Genomic DNA, 15,704 nt, shown 5'->3' on the forward strand with positions numbered 1-15,704 from the left:
ACATATTTATTATCGTTAGATAATAAAGAAGTATGCAATAAATGATCATTTAATAGTAATAAATATGTTACATCATACTTAATAGGATGAAAGTGAGATGGTAATATGATATATAGAATTTTTCAAATCTTAAACTTAAAGAATAAAAAAAATCTTAAAACTCAAAAGAGCTTAAGAAACGAAACGTAGAGAAAAATCATGAACTTGGGAACATACTCATTATTCTAGACGACAAATTTCGTTAGTGTTAATGGGCCAAGCCCATTAGATGGAGTATAATAAAGAAAGCCCACGTTTAAATTATCCAGAGGAATAAACCCTCAACCTCACCCATCGCCATGGCCGGTCACTGCTAAAACCTAAACCTAAACCTCCACCGCCACCTCCACCTCCTCCTCCTCCTCTCCTCCTTCGCTATATTGTTATTACTCTAGTAAGCTGGTTTTAGGGCATTCAAACAGCTTCGATCGGGAATGCAGAGATCTTTGACTCCGTTGGCTCGGCCGCTCGTGAAAGCGCGTGGGTTCTGCACGAAACCCGAGAAAATCTTAGCTTCCGTACTATTCGAGCGCTTGCCCGTTGTTATCCCAAAGATCGACCCTGTCGTTTACGCATTTCAGGAGTTCTCGTATGTCCTTTTATTTTTTGTTATTTTCATCTCACGTTCTTATTTTTTGAGCTAAAAGAATTTCATCTTCGGACGATTTGAACCGAGCTTTTACTGTAATGAGAAACTAAATTCTTTTAATCGGTAATTAATAAACTGTAATAAGAACTTTATACCACTACATGGCCATAAGTTCGGCTTGTTTTGCTTCGTTTCTTCCGTTTCTGAGCTAACAAACAGAGGTTTAGGTCAGAAAAATGGGGGATAAATGCTTGGTAGTGGGTGTATGTGACAAATTAGACTATTAGAGCCATTTTTTTAAGCATCTCTTATTGAAAAAAATTCATGCTACGGTAGCTCATATTGGGATTTGCTTTTGCTTCTCTTGGGTTTAGGTTTCGGTGGCGACAGCAATATCGACGCAGATATCCAGATGAACTTTTAGATAAGTCTAATTCTAGGTAAGATATCCAGACGTAGTGGTTTGTTAAGTTGTTTTCGGTTTCACATATATTTCATGGCTTTTCGTTAGTTTTTCCAATAGGGAAAGCATTAATATGTTCTTTTTTTTTTTTTTTTTAAAAGTGGGAAAACATTAATATCTTTTGTTAAGTTGAAAGTATGAATCAAGTACATTTTTTTACTTTCTTCAAAAAAAAAAAAAAAAAAAAAAAAAGGTACATTTTTTACTTGCTTTGTTAACATTCGAAAGCATGTGAATGTGGCTCAAAATATTTAGCCTGTTACTTTGACTTGGTAAGGACTCATCTAAGAATTTTCGGTAAGTCGTAATTATACCTGCACTCTCTGTACATCACCCCATCCCTCCACTCTTCCTTCTCACCCTAACACATATGGATGTGGATAGAATTTATTTCTTTAACAACTTTATGCGTGACAATGAATTCCATGATCAGGGGTAGAGGTGACTATCAAATGGATTATGAACCAGCTCCACGGATCACCGAAGCTGATAAAAGGAACGATAAGAAGTATGAAGCAGATTTCTATGTATTTTTTCATTCCATTTTTTCTGAGTAGAAAAAAAAAGAAGAATTTATTGCAGTTGAAACAATTGAACTGCTCTGAAGTCGGTTTTTTTCCTCCCCCTTTTTCTTGGAAGTTCCTGGATATATGGTTGAATCTTGTCTGCTAATATTAAGTAGTTTTCAGAAGTGATTGTGGTTAATATTTTGTATGATTTGAATTGGCCTTTTATTCTATCTCACTCCCTTTCGTTTAGGTTAATACTGGATAAATCTGTCTATTTGCAATTTCATTTGTTTTCATTTTATAGAGACTATTGTGCGTGATTTTTTTTTTGGGGGGGGGGGGGGGGGGTAATTAATTTATGAAATTTCCAGTTAGAAGTATTATCGGTCCAGTGAAGATGAAGTACTTGAGGGTTTATAAACATATGGAATTTCTTGTTAGAAGTACTATTGATCTAGGGAGGATGACATAGAGATGGACACCTAGATCTCTGAGATTAGACAATACATGGGCAAGAGGTCTGCCTTTTGTCTTAATGCTACATATTTCCTTCGAGAAATACTTTAGCCATAAAGAGATTACGCAAAAACAAACTCACAAATTGACGTAGCTTAATATAGTATGCTAGATTGTAATGTTACTTTTATTGTAAAGTAGATTAAACGAATCACATGAAGACACATCAGTTTGTGAGTTTACTTTTGTGAAAACTTTGTGTCTGTAGCACTTCTCATTTTTGTCAAGATTGGAGCATGGTTTTTCTATGAGATAGTCGGTATTCATATCTGTATGTGATTGTGAAAAACTGTGTACATGTTTAAAGGAAAACTCACTTGACGCATGAGGATGGTGTTGAGAGCAACAGCCAATCTCTTTCCGGCTGACTTTAAAGTTAGCTTGTCCAATTCCCCCTCCCCCTACTACCACTGAAGGAATTTCTAAAGGCCATTTATATTGCTAAATTATCTAGTAGTGAAATTCAATGTGGCTAATGCAAACTTCTTCAAGAAAAGTAATTGACTCTTGTTGTGCTTTAGGTCGTTGCAAAGAGCACTAGACAAAAGGCTTTATCTCCTTCTCTATGGCAAAGCATTTGGAGCTCCTAGTGGGAAGCCTGTCTGGCATTTTCCTGAAAGAGTTCACGACTCTGAGAAAACATTACGCAAGGTGTGATTTTTTTGCCTGCTGCTGCTCTTCTTCTTACGGTGTTAACTCTTAGTTTTGCAGTGTGCAGAGTCTGCATTAGCATCTGTGATTGGAGACCTTTCCCGCACATATTTTGTTGGAAATGCTCCAATGGGTCATATGGTTATCCAGCCGACAGAGCATGAGTCGGACTCTTCATCTTTCAAGGTACATTAAACTTATAATTAATTTTGGTTTGCTCTGGCGTGTCCCAATGATGGCATAAATTGGCAACTCATGTGGATTACTGAATAATAGTAATGGTGACATCTGTTTATATCTTAAGCCCTCGCCTTTTCCCTTTGTCAGCGATTCTTCTTCAAGTCCCAAGTGGTTGCAACCAACAAGTTCGACATTGGGGAGTGTGAGGATTTTGTTTGGGTGACCAAGGATGAACTGTTGGAGTATTTTCCCGAGCAAGCTGAATTCCTCAACAAGATGATTATCAGCTGATGCAACAATCATATTTAGTTTTCCAATCCACACATAGGCTGTCTTTAGACAATATTGATGGTCAATATGAATCTGTTTTAGCATTAAAATTCTTTTTTGCAATACAGGCTCACATGGGATTAGGCTGCAGGATGCAGTTGAGATTTGCTAGCGCAACAAATGGGTTCGGCACTTAAAATCTTGGATCCTTTATTGATTCAAGTTGGACGCATGAACACTATTGTTCGTATGTGCTGTTTTTGTATGTACTCTACTCTTCTCTATTGCAATAAAGAGAGATCCTCACCAGTTTTGGTCTTGCTGAATAGAAGTTCTGGTTTCAAATTGATGTGGAGACACCCTATACAAATGTTAACATGATAGGATTTTGATTTGCATTGCAAAAGAGTTTAATTTTAAACTTATCTTATAAATCAAATTCCCTTGTATCAGCATGTAAAAATGCTTCTTTCACACTGACTTGTAAGTAAGACTTATATTGAAACATGTGTGGTTTCATCATGGTCCTTGTCTAATTAGCCTCTTTCTGACATTATGTATCAATTGGTAAACTGGTCTATCAACAATTCCTATTAGGAAAATGATTTGTTTCCAAATTAGAGGCTCTCATCGAAGATTGGTTGGTTGATCGTCGTTCATCGTGATCATCATAACTCCGCCACCTTGCATGTGATCCATCTCCCTCAGTGTCCTGCCTCTCCCTATCGCCTTGTCTATGAATATGATTATTTCGACGTCTACCTCCGCTTTCTGCACGTAACCATGGCCCGAATTGTTTTGGCATCATCAATGATCTCCCTTGCCGTTTACAACCATTAACATCATGAACCATACAGCCACATTTGAAGCAAATCTTGGGAAGATTTTCATATTTAATAGGCACCCATATCCTTGAACCGTTGATAATAACTATTCTTCCCCTAGCAAGCAGTTTTTTAAGATCCAAGAGAACTTTCACCCTTAGATAACTTCCCCAGCCCATGTCTTCCCTGTCCACATCTACCTTTTCGACTCTGCCAATGGAATTGCCTATTTTTTCACCACAACTTCGGTTCATTCCTGCGAAGGCAAATTGTGCAATTGAACCCACATCAATTCTTGGTCAAAACTCGTCTTGCCTGGTTGAGTCAGCCCATCAAACGGTTTAAGAACGAGAAAACTGATCTAAAAAAACCAAGGCCACCCCTCTTGAACTCTTTGTTTATCTGCATGCGTGGCAAAGATGATAATAAACCCATTCTGTCCAACCCCTTTGAAAATAGTTGGTTTGCTCAATCTCCACACTTTCGCCATAGTGGACTCAAGAATCGTCTTCCCAATCTGTCTTTCAATGCAAATTTTCCCAATCAACCGGAGATCACCTTTCCTCTGAACATCTTCTATCTCTTCCCTACCAATGTCAATAGCTGCATCTTCCTCTTTAGTAAGATTCATATGGCCCCACATTTCCTCCAACTTTTCCATTGTACCACAGATTCCACTCTTGAACCATAGATCTCCAGAGACGCACTCTTAAACATATTCACTTCGTTAAGGACTTCTATCCCACCTCTATCTCCCTGAGAGAGAACCTAGAGATCAGAGGACTATATTTATGAAAAATATATAAGAATTTTACAAGTTGCTTAAATGCTAACTCGCTCCTATAAGAAAATTCTAGAATCCGCCTTTGATTAATGAAAAACCCTATTTATTGTTATTTTAATTATCATTATTTTATCATTTCTAACATGACATTAAATGAATAAAAAAAAATGATTTCTCAATTACTTGATATCACATAAATTTTTTTTTTTTTACCAAAATATGATAAATAAAAGGACAATGAATAAGATTTCACAGCTTGTTGCATGATGTCAACAAATGGGATGCACGTAGTTTGAAAAAATTAGAGAGAGAAAGGAGAAATGAAGGTACCTTAGATGGTCTGAGGAGGTCAAAGTGGATGATCTTCAAACATAGGAAAACATCCAGTACTACTACCTAATCAAGCAAACTTGTGTGGTTTTATGAACATCATCGTGTGTATTACTATTTATTCCACAATTAATTAACATATAAAGCATATTAAACTTTAGTACGACCTTTAATATAAAACGTGTCCTAAATACGTACATAGCTTGTCATGTTCTCTTAATTCATCATATCCCGAGAGAGAGAGAGAGAGAGAGAGAGAGAGAGAGAGAGAGAGAGAGAGAGAGATGCAAATGCATGGCATCGGTGATAACGATATGCATGAAAGGGCACGTCTCCAGCTTTGACTTGTAGCCGTAGGGGCAGGTGAACTGAAGTGGTTGAAATGTTGTTGCATGGGTTAACCTCGATTAATTGAAGATATAGCTAACTGGTCGCTAGAGAATTATACACACAGAGATCAGAATCCTCCAGCTTCCAACCTTAAACGCCTCTTTCTCTCTCTCTCTCTCTCTCTCTCTCTCCTCTCTCTCTCTCTGACTCATGTGGGTCAGTCCAACTCCCTTCTCACCATCCAATATCTATAATTTCTCTTTATAAATTACTTCCTTTCTCCAACCTTTCCATTCCCACCATCGCCATAGATTCTCTATCTGGAGCTTCATCAATGGAAGGCCAAGATCAACCATCATCCCCACCACGACCAACGCCAGGACTGTTTCCAACCCAAAGTCCTCCGTTCCTCTTCAGTACACCCTCACTCATCCCTTCCTCCTTCTCATCCTCATTAATGCACCCTCCTTTAGACTCTCGTCATGACCAAGTTCTTGATCCAGAAATATTCGACTGGGTCAACCAGCTTCTCTCTGGAGTTGATCAAGATCAAGCTGGGTTCCCTGAAAATATCAAGCCAATGAGGGAAAGTGCTTCCTCAATAATATCTGAAAATGGGGATGTGGAAGAAAAGGGTGATTACCAGGATAAGAAAAAAGTTCGTAGGATGAAAAAAGCTGCAACGCGACCTAAGTTCGCGTTTCAGACTCGGAGTACGGACGATATTCTCGATGATGGGTACCGGTGGAGAAAATATGGACAGAAAGCTGTGAAGAATAGCATTTATCCCAGGTCTGCTAATTAAAGATCATTCTCATACTTCAATTTTTTTTACGTTGCACGCATGCATGCATGCAATATGCATGGCTGAATTATTTATAAAATCTATATAGAACTACCGCTTCCAATTAACTTTGTTAATTTTTCATTTTTCTTTGTATTATCACGTTCTATATATAAGCAACATCCAAATAAATAATATATATAAAAATTAATTAATATCTACAAAAAATTAGATTACATTTAAAAAAAAAAAAGGTCAAAAATTTTGAGATATTAAGTGATCAGATGATCATATCAATAATACCCTTACAATAACGAAGGTAAAAAAACTAAACATTTATAGAATTTGAAAACAGAAGTTCAGTATATATCATCTTTGATATTGAAAATATGATTTATTCAGACTATATAGGTTGATTGCAGATTTTGTGGTCTGACCCACAATTGACATGTTTTTTGATCGTTTCTTATCGATTCAACTTGTTTTGATTCAAACTCAATCATATTAAATTCGAATCTGTTTATTTCGTTTCTTGCTTGCATTTGGTTTGTAGGTCGTATCACATTTTACTACTCTTAGTACATACTGGGATTTTCCTCTCCACATTTTGCTATATATACCTCATGCACATGCTCTTTGATTCTAGACATCATGGTATGGGAAACCACCAAGTAAATTTTTTTCCTATGACTCTTGAGCTTCGGACAATTGAGCTAGCCGAAGCCTTTCATTGAGATGAGATATATGATCTTTGCCTTCCCTTTGTATCCCACCCTCTCCCCCTCAACAAATTGAATTGATAGGAGCCTTGGAAGAAGCAATGTCTCAAGCAGTCATTCTTCATCTCCTTTGGGTTTGTTGAGTTAGGGATTTCATTCCTCTTGATTTGCTTGAGAGGGGATTTTCTGAGTTCATGGGGAGAGAGAGAGAGAGAGAGAGAAAGAGAGAGATAGATGTTTTGCTGCAACTATGTGCAACTATTTATATGAATTTTTCAAGTAGCATTAGATGAATATATATGATACAACCCAAATATTTTATCATAAGAATAAGATCTACTTAGTTTTGGTTTTAACTTATTTATTGATGGACTAGCTAGTTCACCATTTCTTTGGACCCTTCGAGTATTTTTTCTAATTCCATGTATCTTAAGGAGGAAGTATGTTTTGTTTTTGAGAAAATCTATTCTGAAGTTAGATCAAGACCACACACCGCACACCATCTGTTAGCGTGTAAATTTTTTTCAAAGCCAAATGCGCGCCCCATCTTAACACAGATCCAAGTTTTCACCCAATCTAGGATTATGAAATTCTAGGAAGCCAAATATTTGCTAGCAGTTCCAGCAACCTCAGTTTCAACGTATTTTGGTGTTCTAATCAGTGACTTGAGTCGACATGGATTTAGAGAAAATTCCAAGTGAATGCTATAACATTGAAATCTCACCTTTAAACCATTAATCCTTTTACCCATTTCCACAAAACAATGGAAAGATTCTGACAGATCTTGAGTTTGTTTTTAATGAAAAGAGAACATAAATAAGAAGAAATCAGAACCAACCCTTTTCTCCCCTTTTGTGATCTAGCCATACTCTTTGCGCAAGAGAAAATCTGCAGAAAGCAATAATCAACCCAAGGTAATTTGCAAATGGAAGAACAAAGGGAGACAGAGAGTTGGACTTGTCAGTTTCTACCACAACATTTTTTATTCATTTGAGAAGTTAGTAAATATATATGTTTTAATCCTGGTTCAATTTTCTTGGCTACACATTTATTTGTAGTTTCATAACTAAGATTGTTAGAATTAACCTTATACGTGCATGTTTAACGTTAAACTATATATAATGTTAACATTACCTTATAATGTTGTTTGTTGAACTATATATATGGATTTGTCATGATGGAAACCAATACGTCTGATCAATGCAACTCCATATGCTAAACTGACAAATTAATCAAATGATATAAGAGATTGTTTATATAATAATGTGGCTAATCAGCTATATATATAATTATGTCATTGAACTTTTCTACTGAGGACTATGTATAACTAGACATTACATGGTGAGTCTTGAAGAGTTACAACCTACATATATATGAGATTAATGTTGCATGGTGTTTTTTTTGTTTTTTTTTTTAATACATGTGTTAGCCGGTTTTGAAGAAAATACATCTGACTCTTAATTTGCTGCTAACCTTGGACAAGGAGCTATTATCGATGCACACATCATACATGCAATGTGAAGAAACAAGTCCAAAGGCTATGCAAGGATACAAGCATTGTCGTGACGACATATGAGGGCATTCACAATCATCCCTGTGTGAAGCTGATGGAAACCCTAACTCCTCTTTTGAAGCAAATACAGTTCCTCTCTAGGTTTTAATCTGATCACTACAATACAACACTGCAACATGTAGAATTATGATCATCTTTATTCCCAGCATTTCCTAGTTATAACCCCAAACGTCACATGACGTGCATTCTAATTCTATCAGTACTTCAGCTTGTATAAGAAATTTGGTTTATATTATATGATCACGAAGCAAATATATGTATGTGAAAGGTTTAGGTGTTTTAGTCAAGTACTTAGCCAAAATGCTTATTTGATGTCACTTAAAAAATAGTTTACAAAGATCAAGTTATTTATGATTAGATCAATGATAGTTACAAAAAAAGAATGATAATTACAAGATAACTACTACAATGTAGAGTAAATATTACAAGCTAACTATAACAAACAAATTAAAGCATTAGTGCTATCTTAAACAAGTTGATTCATAAAAAAATGTGCACATCATCTACAAATCACGTGTGACTTTATGATCTTGAACAACAAGTACTTGAGCTTTAGCTTTTATTGTTCTTGAATTTTTAGCATGGCTAGCATTGTAAAAAACGATATCTTCATGAGTAAATTAAACTCTTTGCAAGGTGACTGGGGAAGGGCACACTAAAAGCATGGATTTTAGCAGTGAAAAGCAAGTCATGAAAGATAGGCCTTAGTAAAAGTGTCAACAACCTTCTATGGTTGAAATGAATTTGATAAAAACAATCATATCAAGTTTGTGATCAAACTGGACATGATATAACTGTTAAATGCTGGTATAGGCTGTATGATTATTCCTACAAAAATAATGAGAATGCTGAAAATATGTCTTAAGCTCTTGCATCTATCACAATTTCCAAGCCTCAGGAATCAAACACTGATCAGTGGTATACTGACATAGGGCCAATGCTCATATGATTCCCCAACCATACACCGATAATCATGACCATGCATGTTATGGTTGTTGATGGATCGTAGCTCCCCATTTCTCATATCGGTCATACAGCCATAAAACCATCCCGTATGGCAATTTAAATCTTAATAATTTTCTAGGCGTTGTACCCTGACATCAAGAAAATTCTATGTGAGCAAACTTACTAACTTTTCAGCTTCTTGTACTATTGAATTTAATTATGTATGTGAAAAGTATAAATCTCTATGAGCAAACTTACTAACTTTTCTTCTTGTATTATTGAATTTGTTTCCTCTGACTTTAAGATAAAGGATAGGGTCACGAGCTGGTCAATTCTAGCAACGGGTCGTAAGAAGGACGGACTGCATCTCCTGCAAGAAGAAGACATACATGTTAAACTTGATTATATATATCCTTTAAAGAAAAAAAAAATTAGTTTTCTCAAAACCTTAATTGATAGTTTTACAACGAGTGGTCAAAAATCAAGTTAGCTAAAAATCTATATTTTTCAATGTGACAAATATCATGTGGTGAATTTGAATAAAAACATTTTCTATCCCATTAAGAACAACATGGTATCATTCGCCATCTCTCACGTCCAAAGACATTAGAGCTAAATGCATGGAATCCTTGAGTATAAACATCGATACATTGTTGAAACTGGATTAACAATGCTATGCTCAGGTAGGGGTGAGCAAAATTTCGATTCCGCTCCAACTCCGACAAGTGGGAGTAGATTGTTTTTAGCTAGAAAGTCAAAGTTGGAGTCGGAGGTGGAGTTGGACCGACTCTGACTCCAACTCCAACTTATCGAATCCGACTCTGCCTCCAATTCTGACTTTGCCCTCCGACTTCGATATTGCGCATATGTTATAAAAATATATGTATTTTTCTATACATTCATCATATAAATTTTATATAACTATAACTTATATAGTTAGTTAAATTCAATAATATACTAGTATGAGCTAATTATTATAAAATAATATACTTATACTATAACATAAATAGACTAATAATAGTTTAATATATATAAACATCATACTATTACTACCATGTAACACTAATGTATAAAAACTAATGTATAATAACATATAATATTAATGTATAATAACTAAATTATAATAACATGTAATAGTAATGTATAATAATCAATGTATAATAACCCTAGTATAATAACATATAATACTAAGTCTAGTTTATAATTAAGTTAGAAACTAATATAAGAACATGCAATTAAACTCTTTGGTACAAGTCTATAATAGGAACAGGTTAAACATTAGTATAAAATATTATAATGTGTTAACATTTAATCACATGTAATACTATAGCATAATAACATGTAATTAGATACTAGTTAAATAATAATTGTTAATAATCAGTATTAACAAGTAACTATTAAATTTAGTGACAAAAAATTATAAAAAACATAAATAAAAAATTCTATGGCTAGAACAAATATTAAAATTGGTTTAGGGTTTAGGAAAAAAAAAAAAAAAAGCCCAAAATAGGGGTTTAGGAGAAAAAAAAAAGGGTTTAGAAGCCTAATACATTGGCAGCCCAACCCAAAAGGCTTACTTTCTTATAATAAGTCATGAAAACCTAAATTCTTAAAATAGACTTACTTTCTTATAATTAACATAATTATTTAATCTTACAAGAGATCTAATAAATACTAATATCATTTAAATATTCTTAACATATTTTAATATTTTCAATCTACAACTTTAATAGCATAATTATATCAAATCTATTGCAATAAACTGTAGAAATTATCTTCATACGATAGACATTGAACTTAAAGCTTTTAAAATAAAGATTAAACACTTACTATTTACTATTAGTATTTAAATACTAATATAATATCTAATCTTTCAAATATCATTTAATATATATATTCTTATCTAAGTTTATAAAAATAATTGCTGGAAACATTCGATTCATAAAGATAGAATTAATAATATCTAATATTAAAATTATTGTAGGCTATTACTATAATTCAATCTTAATTTAATACTTAATAACATAATAAAATTTCTAAGCTAATATATTTAGTTGAAAAATTAAGTCTAACTTAATTGTTAAGCCCAACATGAAATGTAAGTCTATTTAAAAATCATGCTTGACGTTACTAACGAGAAAGCAAATGAGCCGTGCAACATAGAGGAGTTTCAGACTCATTGAAGGAGAGACAGAATCATGCAACAGTGGACCTGGGGTGACAGAAAGTGATTAGTAGCAATTTATGTGCGTGGTGATGGGGTCCTGAGAGAGATTTGTTACTAACAGTGGAGAGAAAGAGAGGGGGATAGAGAAGATAAGTTGGAGAGAGATCGGGCATGACTTACTAGAGCGGCACGAGACGACAGGAGGTGACATAGACAACAGTTTTTGTGAATTTTTTGGGTGTTTTCTGGTGAGGTGGTTGTAGTGGGATGGTTCACATGGTTGTTCAACGCTGGTGTCGGCTGGCTATCCCTTGGTCTTTACGGTTGCTTCGATGTGGATGTTGCAACGTACTATGATGCTTAAGGGTGGTGATTCCCTATGGTGGTGGCTTCTGGAGAGGGAGAGAAGGGTGCTCTGTTTTGGAATGGGAAAACAAAGGAATTTTCTGTTGCTATTTATGGTGGTCTCCATGGTTTCAATTTGTTTGCTTGTGTTTGACGGTGTCTCCACTGTGGTTTATGGCAAAGCAAGGGTTGACACGTGGGGAAAGGCTTGTTATTTTGTTTACCGAGGAAGGATGTTACTACGTGATGATGGAGAGAGTGTTGTCATAAGGATAATTGCTACTGTTTTTGGGAGGATTTCTAAAGGAGAGGAAGAGTTTAAAAGAAATGCAAGTTTTAATTCATCAGTTACAGAAATGAGTAACGTTGAGAGGAGAGGGAGAACGTGAAGTAAAAGGAGGGAAAATGTGGAAGTTAAAGGCTTTAATAATGAAATACCACAACAATCCTGGGCCTAAGGGTTATAGGTCCACATCTCCAATGAGTTACTCTAAATATGCTTGTCTAACATCCAAGTTTAGTCCATTAACAAGTACCTCAATTATACACTTACTGACATCAATCAAACTCCAAATATTTCGGGACATTCCTACTGTGCATATCTAATCTCTAACCTATCATGTGTATGTCTAATGTATGCACATAAATCAATCATTTTCTTGTTATAATCCTTAAATCTTCACACCTCTAAATATATTGGCTTCACAATTTCTTTCTATAACTCTATTGTTATGTAACTCCACAATACATGAAATTTTCTTAAGATATTTTGTTCCAATTCATGCTAGTTCAGAGAGATCATATTACCTAAAGAACATAATAATCTTTCATCATCTGGTCTAGCAGCATGCACCATTTCCAAACTTTAGCCTGCTTAGGGTTCTTAACCAATCCAATTGTGATTACCTTAATCATTTACACAGTCCTAACCATATTGACACATAACTATAGTACACATAATTCTCATAAAATTTTAGATATTCATGCTATATAAAATTTCCTAGAGTCGGTGTCATAATCTAAAGTAACCATTAACTAATATTTCAATACTGACATAAATACTAACAATACCTACCCTAACGATAATAGTGCTAACTAGTAAGAGCTAAAAACATTCTATCATAAAAAATCTAGGCCAAAGTCTCCTCAAAGCATATACATCTCTACAGTAAGTATTTTTAACTTTTACTACTTTATTATTTTTATGAAAACTATGAATGAACTTTTTTTAGATACATGCATGTCAACATGCACCTACTACGTACGTGAAAGGGTTTTAGCGCATAAGGTGAGAAAATTTCTAAATATGAGGTTAGTAACCTTTGATTTTAAGATTGATGAAGCATCTTGTTCATGAGAAAATAGTCTTATATTTTGTTGAGTTTGATCCAAGGAAATTAGGAATGAATGTAATGGATTTTGAAGTTATGACATAGATCTATGTATGATGTATGGTATTTCACGATGATTGGTTGAAAATATCTTATGTTCTATAGGTAACACGATTCTATCACCAAGAACGAGGTGTAAGATTTAGGATCCGAACTTTAGAGAGTTTTAAATTAAGATTTATTGAGGTTATTATTTTGGGTGGATAATTTTATTATTATTTCATGCAGAGAGTTTTATTTATGTGGAGATCGTTAGTTACTATTGTATGTGGAGTTAAGATAATTGTTAGGTGAATTTATTATTAGGCTTTTTAATCAATCCCATTGTTAAGGTAGATACTTGTTTAGGTTTGAATTGAATTTGAAGTTTATGATGGTTGACACGTAGCGTGCCAACGTGTACGCTTAAAGGTTTAGTAAAGTATCAAACCAAAATATGGGACAATTATAATTGTTGGAATATCAAGTTCAACTAAACTATTGAGTAGTAAAATAGACATATAAATAATGTAGGTTGTTGGAGGTCTGGCAAATTTCAAGCATGAAATTTTTATAAGGAGGAGAGTTTGTAACAACCCGACCCAATAATTCTAAAGTTGAGATATTAATAATTTTTATTGGCCTAAATTACATTTAATAGACTATATTAGATAAGCCCACAAGTGATAAATTATTAAGGTTGATTAGGACCTTTAATTTGGCTCAATAATTAGGTTAAATCTCATTTATTATTTATTGAACAAGTTAGATTTCTTTTAGAATTTAAAGATCGACCATTAGAAATTTATTTCAATTTAAAATCATCACTGATATTTGAAGTCCCTTACGCAGTCTCAATCACTATCAATTCTATATTGAATGAACTATTAGATCTTGTTTTTAAATTCAAATTCTCTTCTTAGATGATCACGACTGAGTGTTCAGTATATTAGTATCACTACATGTATTAACCAAGTCCAACTCAAACTGGTTGTCACACTTTCCCAAATCTCTCTATAAATATCTCCCTTCTGCGTGTTATTTAGAAAAATCCATAAACCGCACAGTCCAGCATTGTGATCAATTTTATGTCAGAAATTTTAGGAAGGTAAGTAGTATGATCATAAATTAAGATTAAAATACGTTAGCTAGTTATATATATTATTATCAAAACCAATTCTTTCGAAACCCAGTGTTCATGTACCACACATGTCATGATATTTGTAAGCACGCCATTCATCATGTTTCATTCTGCATATAATAGTTATGTATGTATTATGCATCTCATGTTGCATAAGACACGTAAGCTTTCAAAAGATCAAGTGTAAGATAAGCTCATGACTATTAATCATATGTCTATTCAAATGTATGGTACCAATATAGTTTCAAGGTGGGCGTGCAAGCCAGGGACTCAAGCGTGGTCCACCATATTACATTGGTCGACATTCACCAGGCTCGTGGTTGGTGTCGCCTTTCTCTTGAGACCAAGTAAGCCCTTCTCTCTTCTCCCATCGATCGTTGGCTATCTCTCTCTCTTATCTCGTTGCCTCTCTTTGTCTCTCTCTCTTTAGTTTTGATTTTTGATTTTTGATTTTCTCTTAAATTTATCTAGGGGCTTGAGGCTAACGAAGTTGCAAGAAGTCATTGTAAAATCTGGTTGGCCCCATCACAAAACCAAAGACTTAAAGTGCCCTTTTTTGAACTTTTGGTTATTCTTTTGCTGATTTGATTTCGTATTAGAGTTAGGGTAATAGATAGCAAGACATGTTTTAAATTTTAGTAAATCAACACATGTTCCTCATTTTTATTTCGTATTAGGGTTAGGGTAATGGATATACCAAGTCATTCATGATTTAATTTGTGAATATGTCAATCTGTCAATAGATGTATTTCATCCGTAACAGATTGTTGTGAAAGCTTGCTTGTTGGTATGTTGTGTTTTTGGGGTTGTGTTAATCTTATTCGCATGTTTGTGTGTTGTGTTTTGAATCTATTGGTATAATTTAATTGTTCAATGGATATATTTTTCTCATTATATAGGTTGATGTCAATTTGTCAATCTTTCATGACTTAATTTTTTTTGTTGGTTCTGAAAGCTTGCTTGTTGGTATGTTATATTTGTGTGTTGTGTTTTTGGAGATGTGTTAACCGTACTCACATGTTTGTATGTTGTCTTTGTGAATCTATTGGTATGATTTAATTTCAATATGAATTTCTCTTTTTTGTGAATCTATTGTGTTTTAGTTTTTAAATGGTAGCCCCTTTTTTTTTTTTACAATTCTATACAAAAACAGCTCCACTTGTTGTTTGGTCAAC

At 34.3% G+C, this 15,704-nt stretch overlaps 2 protein-coding genes across 2 annotated transcripts; both read left to right on the forward strand.

Moving 5' to 3' along the window:
• Positions 1 to 461: 461 nt before the first annotated feature.
• On the forward strand, positions 462 to 3,238 carry LOC121247591 (39S ribosomal protein L46, mitochondrial-like). Its single transcript, XM_041145966.1, has 6 exons — positions 462 to 628; positions 1,003 to 1,068; positions 1,525 to 1,599; positions 2,638 to 2,767; positions 2,828 to 2,953; positions 3,095 to 3,238. Exons 1-6 carry the CDS (start codon positions 474 to 476, stop codon positions 3,236 to 3,238), a joined length of 696 nt encoding a protein of 231 aa, XP_041001900.1. The 5' UTR covers positions 462 to 473.
• Positions 3,239 to 5,646: 2,408 nt separating this feature from the next.
• LOC121247592 (probable WRKY transcription factor 24) lies at positions 5,647 to 8,911 on the forward strand. The gene is made up of 2 exons (XM_041145967.1): positions 5,647 to 6,277; positions 8,472 to 8,911. The coding sequence occupies exons 1-2, from the start codon at positions 5,820 to 5,822 to the stop codon at positions 8,647 to 8,649; spliced, it is 636 nt and encodes a 211-aa protein (XP_041001901.1). The 5' UTR covers positions 5,647 to 5,819; the 3' UTR covers positions 8,650 to 8,911.
• The last annotated feature ends 6,793 nt before the right edge of the window (positions 8,912 to 15,704 follow it).

The sequence above is a fragment of the Juglans microcarpa x Juglans regia genome, chromosome 1S (genome assembly GCF_004785595.1).
Source record: "Juglans microcarpa x Juglans regia isolate MS1-56 chromosome 1S, Jm3101_v1.0, whole genome shotgun sequence".
Lineage (NCBI taxonomy): Eukaryota > Viridiplantae > Streptophyta > Magnoliopsida > Fagales > Juglandaceae > Juglans > Juglans microcarpa x Juglans regia.

Coding starts and splice junctions, on each gene's coding strand:
- LOC121247591 (XM_041145966.1), top strand. CDS start 474: ATGCAGAGATCTTTGACTCCGTTGGCTCGGCCGCTCGTGAAAGCGCGT. Junction 629..1,002: donor TACGCATTTCAGGAGTTCTC/GTATGTCCTTTT, acceptor TCTTGGGTTTAG/GTTTCGGTGGCGACAGCAAT. Junction 1,600..2,637: donor GATAAAAGGAACGATAAGAA/GTATGAAGCAGA, acceptor GTTGTGCTTTAG/GTCGTTGCAAAGAGCACTAG.
- LOC121247592 (XM_041145967.1), top strand. CDS start 5,820: ATGGAAGGCCAAGATCAACCATCATCCCCACCACGACCAACGCCAGGA. Junction 6,278..8,471: donor AAGAATAGCATTTATCCCAG/GTCTGCTAATTA, acceptor ACCTTGGACAAG/GAGCTATTATCGATGCACAC.